Consider the following 10,009-nt stretch of genomic DNA (forward strand, 5'->3'; position numbering starts at 1 on the left):
GTGGCATTCATCATCACAAAGGATGTTTCAAGATCTGTCCTGAAGTACAATGCTGTCAGTGATAGGATAATATCCATGCGCCTACAAGGAAGACTGGTTAATATGACTATTATTCAAACTTATGCACCAACCACCAAAGCCAAAGATGAGGAAATTGAAGATTTTTGTCAACTTCTGCAGTCTGAAATTGACTGAATGTGCAATCAAGATGTGCTAATTATCACTGGTGACTGGAATGCAAAAATTAGAAACAAAGAAGAATCATTGACATTTGTAAAATTTGGCCTTGATGACAGAAATAATGCTGGAGATCGCATGATAGAATTTGGCAAGACCAACGACTTATTCATTGCAAATACCTTTTTTACAACAACACAAATGATGGCTATACATGTAGACTTTGCCAGATGGAGTACACAGGAATCAGATTGACTACATCTCTGGCAAGAGGTGGTGGAAAAGCTCAGTATCTTCAGCCAAAACCAGGCCAGGAGCTGATTGTGGAACAGACCATCAACTACTTATATGCAAGTTCAACATGAAGTTGAAGACAATTAAAATAAGTCCATAAGAGCCACAATATGACCTTGAATATATCTCTCCTGAATTTAGAGACCATCTAAAGAATAGATTTGATGCATCAAACACCAGTGACTGAAAACGAGAATTGTGGGATGACATCAAGAACATTCATGAAGAAAGCAAGAAGTCATTAAGAACACAAGAAAGGAACACAAGACAGGATCCCCCCACCCCCCACCCCTCAGGCAGGAAAGGGAGGGAATGCTGGGAATGAAAAAAGCAGCAGGTTCCAGTTAAGGGGCCGGGAGACAGGCCCACCCCAAAGCAGAAAAGGGAGGGAACACCAGGGACAACAAAAGTGGCAAGATCCAGGTAAGGGGCTGGGAGACAGAACCCCACTCCCCAGGAAAGAAAGCAAAGAGTAGCTAAAGCTAATGGAAGAAATGATAAGATAAAAAAAATTGAAGATTTCAAAGAGCAGCTTGAGAAGACAAAGCCAATTACTATAATGAAATGTGCAAAGACCTGGAGTTAGAAAACCAAAAGAGAAGAACACGCTCAGCATTTCTCAAGCTGAAAGAATTGAGGAAAAAATGTAAGCCTCGAGTTGCAATATTGAAAGATTCTAAGGGCAAAACATTGAATGATGCAGGGAACATCAAAAGAAGATGGAAGGAATACATAGAGTCACTGTACCGAAAAGAACTGGTCAATCTTCATCCATTTCAGGAGGTGGCACATGATCTAGAACCAATGGTACTGAAGGAGGAAGTCGAAGCTGCAATGAAGGAATTGGCGAAGAGTAAGGCTCTGGGAATTGATGGAATACCCACTGAGATATTTCAACAAATGGGTGTCGCACAGGAGGCACTCACTTGGTTATGCCAAGAGATATGGAAGGCAGCTACCTGGCCTACTGACTGGAAGAGATCCATATTTGTACCCATTCCAAAGAAAGGTGATCCCACAGAATGTGGAAATTATCAAACAGTATCATTAATATCACATGCAAGTACAATCTTACTGAAGATAATTCAAGAAAGGTTGCAGCAGCATATTGACAGAGAACTTGCAGAGGTACAAGCTGGATTCAGAAGAGAACATGGAACAAGGGATATCATTGCTGATGTTAGATGGATCTCAGCTGAAAGCAACGAATGCCAGAAAGGTGTTTACTTGTGTTTTATTGACTATGCAAAATGATTTAATTGTGTAGATTATAACAAATTATGGATAATATTGAGAAGAATGGGAATTCTAGAACACTTAATTGTACTCATGAGGAAGGAACCTGTACATAGACCAGGAGGCTGTTGTTCAAACAGAGCAAAAGGACACTGCATGGTTTAAAATCAAGAAGGGAGTGTGTCAGGGTTGTATCCTTTCACCATACTTATTCAGTCTGCTGAGCAAATAATCTGATAAGTTGGAGTATATGAAGATGAACGTGGCATCAGAATTGGAGGAAGAATCATTAACAACCTGTGATACGTTCACGACACAACTTTGCTTAAAGTGAAGATTACATGAAGCACTTACTGATGAAGATTTAAGAATACAGTCTGCAGTATGGATTACCTCTCAATATAAAGAAAACAAAAATCCTCACAACTGGACCAATAAGCAGCATCACGATAAATGAAGAAAAGATTGAAGTTGTCAAAGATTTCCCATTGCTTGATTCTACAATTGATGCCAATGGAAGCAGCAGTCAGGATATCAGACAACATATAGCACTGGGGAAATGGCTGTAAAGGACCTCTTTCTAGTGCTGAAGAGTAAAGATGTCTCCTTGAGGACTAAGGTGTGCCTGACACAAGCCTTGGTATTTTCATTTGCCTCTTATGTATGTTGTTGTTGTTGTTGTTGTTATTTGCCGTCGAGTCGGCCCCGACTCATAGCGACCCCTCCTTGGGTTTCCGAGGCAGTATCACTACGGAAGTAGGATTGCCCAACCTTCCTTCCGAGGAGTGGCTGGTGGATTTGAACCGCCAGCCTTCTGGTTAGCAGTCAAGTGCCTTAGCCACTATGCTACCAGAGCTCCCTTAGAGCTGGACAATGAATAAGGAAGACCAAAGAAGAGTTGATGCTTTTGAGTTGTGCTGGCAAAGAATACTGAAATGCATTGCTAAAAGGACTAACAATCTGTCCTGGAGGAAGTGCAGCCGGAACACTCTTTGGAAATGAGAATGGCCAGACTTCATCTCACCTACTTGGGTCATGTTATCAGAAGGGACCATTCCCTGGAGAAGGATGTTATGCTGGGTAAGGTGGAGGGTTGATGAAAGAGGGGAAGGCCTTCAACAAAATGGATTATTGACACAGTGGCTGTGGTGATAGGCTGAAGTATAGCAAGGATCGTGGAGCTGGTGCGGGACCAGGCAGTGTTTTCATTTTGCTGTGCATAGGGTTGCTATGAGTCGGAGACGACTTGATGGTATATAACAACAACAACGACAAGCCTTTCACCAATGATTTGAAATTGTACCTTTAGTATTTACAGATGTGCATAGTCTGTTTTTGGACTCTAGTATGTTCTATACAATTTATCTATTGGTCTGTACCTACACTAATAGCACAATATTTTAATCACTGTTGTATATTACCTGGCAAAGCACATCCTATTTCATTATTGTATTTCATTATATCCTTGGTTATTTTTATGATTTTTTCTTCTTGATGAGAATTATCTAATTTTTATAAATAATTCCATTAGGATTTTTATCACTATTATATTTAATTTATAGACTAATAATCTGTAAATATAAATATATTAGCTTCCAGGGTTTCTGCAAGCTAAAATACAGCAAGTCCTTCCTTGTAGGGCATTCCAAATCAGTAGCATTATTCTTTTCCATGATTTGACCTTCCTAACTAAGAACTTTTCATATATACTTTGTGTTTTATGTTGTAATTATAATTATCATCATGGCATTTTGTCTTTCTTACTTGAGCCCCTTATTTTTTATCTTATTTATATTTATTTTGATAACTTGTTGCTATAAACTTGGGTATATTTCCTTGTCATTTACATTTTCCATTATGCCCTCCAATGCCTCACCCTTATTTTCCTCCTTAGTGTTTGTCAGTTCCATTCCAGAGCCTGGTATGTGAGCATAATTATACTTAACCCTCTTGCACAAATCTTTCCTTAGTCTTTTGGATGACTCTCAAAGGATTAGTTGAAGTTTTTGGCCAGAGTAGGGTCCAGAGGCACAACTGCAATTAGTTCTTGATACAAGTTCTACATGGCTAAGAATAATGAGAGAAAGGACAGCTATGAGCTGACTTGAGTTGAATATTTTAAGATAATATTAAGTAGTGTAGATAATGATTAGAAATTATTCTGAATTACAAATAATCTATGGTATTGTGGATAGATTGTAAACTAATTATCTTCACTGTTATTTCTACTGAAGTTAACCAAAAATATTTGTCCAGTGTTTGTCTCCTTTTACTCAAAATATTTTCCCCAAATACTGAAACAGTCCCTTGGCTTTTCATCCTTAGTTTTCTATTAACAATCAGTTCTCTCTTGCTTCTGTCTACTCAGTACAGTATGCTGATGCCAACTTTAATTTTCTTTTAATTCAGCATCTTGAAAGATTTCAAGATCCTAAATTTGGAGGTGATTCACCTAAGCAGCAACCATGTTTATATGATTATTTTATCATTTCAGTCAGAATTCTCAGTAATACTTCCTTATGGTTCAGCATAGAAGTAAACACTTCCTGATTTAAAGTGAAATTGGGTTAATTCAATTGGTAATAAATTGTCAAAAAAACATTAATTAATTGTTTCTAATCAAAAGACTAGGAGCTCTGGTAGTGTAGTGCCTAAGGCATTTGACTGCTAACTAGACGGCTGGCAGTTCACACCCACCAGCCACTCCTCAGAAGGAAGTTTGGGCAATCTACTTCCGTAGTGACACTGCCTTGGAAACCAAAGGAGGGGTCGCTGTGGGTTGGGTCTGACTCAATGGCACATAACAACAATCAAAAGACTGAGGATTCACTGATTCCTTAGTGATTTCTGTTGGATTAGGAATTTTGATTTGTCCAAAAGTCCAGGACATCATTTTTGGTAGGGATATTTTTGTTATCTTTTGGTAGAAACAAGCCACCCTAAAACTCAGTGGCTTTAAACGACAACCATATCATCTGTTTTGCTCACAAGTCTGTAGTTTAGCAAGGTTTAACAGGGACAACTAGTCTTTCCACCATATGGTGTCAGCTGGGGTGGCTCAACTGGGACTGGAGGATCCATTTCCAATATGGCTCACTCATATGGCTGGCATGTGAGGAACTATCAGTTCCTCGTCAAATGGCTTCACTTTAGGGCAGCTTTGACTTCCTTATAACATGGTGGCTGGGTTCCAAGAGTGAACATCTCTGGAGAGAATGTTCCAAGAGGCAGGAAGTGGAAACTGCTAGTTTCCTAATGTCTGAGCCTGGAAACAGACATAATGTCACTTGTACTATATTCTGTTGCTTAAGCAGTTGTAGAGCTCAGATTCAAGGAGAGGGGAAATAGACCTCCAGCTCTTAATTTCTAACCTTGGTTTTACCTCTTAAGTAGTTTTATATATAGGCAAATGACTTTACCTTCTCTGAACCTCTGTTTCATTCTTTGGAAATTTGTTAAGTGAGGAATTTGTTGCTCTCTAAAGTTTCTTCTAGTAAGTGTAGTATATGTTGCTCTTAACAATTGGAGATTATTATATAGTCCATGTGATTCTAACAGATGGAGCACAATAGTTCTGATTTGTTTTAGAAAGCCCCTGTGGAAATGCAGTATAATTATCACTCATAAATCGATGTTTTTCTTTAAAATTTTCCACAGTTAAAATGTTCAAAAACATAAAAATATAGGACATGAAAAGTAGCCAGAAGTAAGTAAACTGAAATATAATCGTGATGGCATATTGATGTGATAATATTATATGTGATTTAAAGACCCTCCCTCCATCAAACTCCCCTACCGTCACCTTTTCTAAATTTTCTAGAACGTTATGTTACATGTATATTATACTCCTTGGTTTCTTTAGCTTTATGCAAGACAATTATTAACTATCATTAAATAAATTAACTCTGTTCTTCACTAGAAGATTATACTACAAATTTGTCTGTGTGAGAATTAGTGAATAACAAATCATTACCTGCGTCTGTAATTTTCCATTTGGGATCTATAGTTATTTAATTAATTAATTCACTGTCTTAACATGTATTGCAAAATCTTTCCTGTTCAGTTGTAGCATAGTCTTATTGTTCCTTGGTTTCAAATCCTGTGGAAGCTGCATACTAGCCTCTATGAGCTGCCCCCCTACACCCACCATAGGACTCTCAGGGTGAATTTTTTATACATCTTATAATCTATATTTCAGGTTCCTGTTGTTAACTGCTATTGGGTCAACTCTGATTTATGGTGACCTTATGTACAAAAGAACAAAATGTTCTAATCCAGCATCATCTTTATAATCACCAGCATGTTCAAATCTACCATTAGGGCTTTCATGGCATTCTGCCTCACTGAGGGTCTCCCTTGCCCTCGCTGGCCTTCTACTTAACCAAACATGATGTCCTCCTTTAGCTGTTGATTATACACATCACTCTTACTTAACCTACATTTGTTTTGAGTTGAGAATGAGGAAACTTTTTATCTGCAGACATTACCTGTACATAGACCAGGAGGCTATCAGTCAAACAGTACAAGGGGATACTGCGTGATTTAAAATCACGAAGGGAGTGAGTCAGGGTTGTAGCCTTTCACCGTACTTATTAAATCGGTATGCTTAGCAAATAATCTGAGAAGCGGGACTATATGAAGAAGAGCATGGCATCAGGATTGGAGGAAGACTCATTGGCAACCTACAGTATGCAGACAACACAGCTTTGCTTGCTGGAAGTAAGAATGACTTGAAGCACTTACTGATGAAGATGGAAGACTATAGTCTGAAGTATGAATTTCATTTTAGCATAAAACAAAAATCCTCACAACCAGACCAATAAGCAGTATCATGAAAATTGGAGAAAAGACTGAAGTTGTCAAATATTTCATATTACTTGGTTCTACGATCAACACCAATGGAAGCAGCAGTTAAGACATCAGACGATGTATTGTACTGGGCAGATTGGCTACAAAAGACCTTTCAAGTGATGAAGAGCAAAGATGTCTCTTTGAAGACTAAAGTGCGCCTAACCCAAGCCATGGTATTTTCAGTTGCCTCATATGCATGTGAGAGCTGGACTGTGAATAAAGAAGACCGAAGAAGAGTTGATGCTTTTGAGTTGTGTTGGTGAAGAATATTAAAAGTACCATGGACTACCAGAAGAACTAACAAATCTGTCTTGGAAGAAATGCAGCTGGAAAGCTCCTTGGGAGCGAGAATGGCCAGATTTCATCTCACCTACTTTGGTCATGTTGTCAGAAGGGACCATTCCCTGGAGAAGGATATCATGCTTGGTAAAGTGGAGGGTCAGTGAAAAAGAGGAAGACCCTCAGTAAAATGGATTGACATAGTGGCAGCAATGATGGGCTCAGGTATAGCAAGGATTTTGAGGCTGGCACAGGACTGGGCAGTGTTTCATTCTGTTGTACATAGGGTCGCTATGAGTCAGAGTTGACTTGATGGCACCTAACAACAACAGCAACTTTAGTCCATTAAGAATATGCTTGAGATATACTTTTTTTTTCTTCCTGATGCTATCATTTAGAAATCAGAGTTCCAGAACACTTGATATAGTTTTGCTTGCATTTTTCTGCTGATGGTGACAAACCAGCCAAAGTACACACATAAAGAGCAGTGCAGTCCTTGTCACTAGTGGCTATTCTTTGACAGCCTGTAGACTGATGTAAAGTACAGCCTGTTGTGAGCTGTCAAGTGAGAGTCTGCCAAAATTTCAACAGACAGAACTGATTGCAGAAAGAAAGGATTTTTGTGCCCTCTTCTCTTTCTTCCTTTTTATTTCCCCTGTAAGATTTGTCTGCTTCTCTTTTCTCATTACATGGATCATTTTTAACTTAAAGTCTTGCACTGCAGGTTGTTGAGCACGTCCACATGGCGATTGGCACAGGATCAAACTCGAGACACACAACTCATCACAGTTGATGAAAAATTGGTAAGAACTTTCTGCTACATATTGCTATGATTCTACCTTCAAGTTTATTTTTGTACAGTAGAAATTCAGAATGGTGTTCTGGGTTCTTCTGGAAAAGAGATTTTTGAATTTGAATTTCTAGATTGCTTGTAAATTTTGAGGAAAAATTTTATTCACACAAAAAAAGATAATCTGTGTTAAGGGCATTTCACTTTTCAAACCCACCAGCCATTCCTTGAAAGGAAGATTGGGCAATATACTTCCATACTGATATTGCCTCAGAAACCCAAGGAGGGGACGCTCTGAGTTGGATCTGACTAGATGGCAGTGAGTTTGGTGTTTAGTTTTGGTGTTAAGCATTATATACAAATATTAAGTCATATACAGATATTAATAAATTGAAAGGACAAAAAGCATCCATTTTGCTGCTGTTTAGAAGTTGCAATTGGGATACTTATTTTTGTAATAATATATTTTTTATTTACCTGTTTATACTTCTACTTAATGAATTTGTAAGATATTTACTAGTAAATTGGGTTTTCCTGGAACCCCGCAGTGTTATTGCTATTCTTTGGATACACACACAACACACACACACACACATACACATCCCATTTCTCCATATTCAGGAAAGTTAGATTCCAACTAACAACAAATGAATAACATTCTTCTCTTAATCAGTAACAGATTAGAATTTTGGCCGCATTGCTTATAAAATTTTTCAATGTGTGGTCCATTACTTTTGATGCAACTTGATATTTATGTTTATACTGAACAATAGCATAAATTTTGTAAAGTTTCCAAGACTTCTGGGGGAAATGTGTATTAGTATAAGCATATTTTAAAATTTTATATCTGGTTTACCATTGTCAAATATATAGGTATGTTTCTTATTATTCCTTGTACAATCTTTTATCACTCAATTTTGAGCCTATAATTATAATTAAATAATTGGTCTTAAAATTTGTATTTGTACCATTAAAAATACAGACAGAGAAATACATTGGAAAATAGACAATCTGGAAAACACAACCTATGCTCAACACTGGTTGGTTTTTATCTTCAAATTATCTGTTAGGTTTGTCTATAGACTTTGCCATCATCCTAATCTAGACTACTGTCATCTTTTACCTACTTAACTACCAGAAAGAAAAAAGAAAAAAACCCAAACTCACTGCCATCGAGTCTATTCCAACTCATAGCGACCCACATTGAGTTTCTGAGGGTGTACATCTTTATGGAAATAGATCGCCCCATCTTCCTTTCGTGGAGTAGCTGGAGGGTTTGAACTGCTGACCTTCTGGTTAGCAGCCGTATGCCTTATCTACTATGCCACCAGAGCTCCTGTTAGCCTCTTAATATGTTGCCATAAGTAACTCAATCTTCCACAGGACATTTTCCATAGGACAGCTCAGTTTGTCTTTTTAAAATGCTGATTTTTGTCACCCTCTTGTATTTAATCCTTTAGTGCCTTCTAGTTGCCCTGAGGGTAAAATTTAAATTCTAACATGTCCTTTGAGGGCCTGCTTGCATGATTTAGCTTCTGCCATCCTCTCTAGGTTTATTGTACACTACTCACTTCTAAACTCTGTACTTTGGCCACACTAAACCTGGAGCTTGCTGTTCTTTTTCCTGCTTTAGGGCAATCATTATTCCTATTCACCCTGTTGGATGCTTTCTACCACCCCTCTAGCTCTGTATCCTTTTAACATCTACTTATTCTTCACATGTTAATCAAACATCCCTTATTTAGTCAAGTATGATGAGGTTAAAAACACTAAACTCACTACATCGAGTCAATTCTGAATCACTGCAACCACCATTGGGTTTCCAAGGCTGTAAATCTTTAGGAAGCAGACTGGCTCATCTTTTTTCCACAGAGTGGCTGGTGGGTTCGAACTACCAACCTTTTGGTTAGCAGGCAGGTGCATTAACTACTGCACCGCCAGAGCTCCTTATGACTTGGTTAGGTCCCACTTGTATAGTCTAAAAATATTTACTCTGTTATAAACTTTATCACAATTTATTGTGTCATATTTATGTCTATAGGAGCTCTCGTGGCATAATGGTTAACTAATATAGCTGCTAACTGAAAGATCAGCAGTACAAATCCACCAGTCCCCCTGTGGGAGAAAGATGAGCCGGTCTGCTTCCATAAAGATTTATAGACTTGGAAACCTTATGGGGCAGTTCTCCCCTGTCCTGTAGGGGTGCTGTAAGTTGGAATTAGTTCTGTGGCTGTGGGTTTGGTGCGTGTATATGTATGTGTGTGTGTGTGTATATATACACAGCTGTGTTTCTGAATTATCTTCAGTAAGATCTTACTTGTGTGCGATATTAATGATATTGTTCTATAATTTCCACATTCTGTGGGATCACCTTTCTTTGGA

General features: G+C 38.2%; 1 protein-coding gene across 1 annotated transcript in view; it reads left to right on the forward strand.

Annotated features, from left to right (window-relative positions):
• The window catches only part of NDUFS4 (NADH:ubiquinone oxidoreductase subunit S4), a 163,455-nt gene that overhangs the window by 33,592 nt on the left and 119,854 nt on the right, over positions 1–10,009 (forward strand). The window contains exon 2 of the mRNA XM_007951533.2: positions 7,562–7,640. Within this exon, the coding sequence (XP_007949724.1) occupies positions 7,562–7,640 (79 nt within the window). The remainder of the gene's footprint in view (positions 1–7,561; positions 7,641–10,009) is intronic.

This window comes from Orycteropus afer, unplaced genomic scaffold, assembly GCF_000298275.1.
Source record: "Orycteropus afer afer isolate SDZICR_OR568_19922 unplaced genomic scaffold, OryAfe1.0 scaffold00296, whole genome shotgun sequence".
NCBI classification, from domain to species: domain Eukaryota; kingdom Metazoa; phylum Chordata; class Mammalia; order Tubulidentata; family Orycteropodidae; genus Orycteropus; species Orycteropus afer.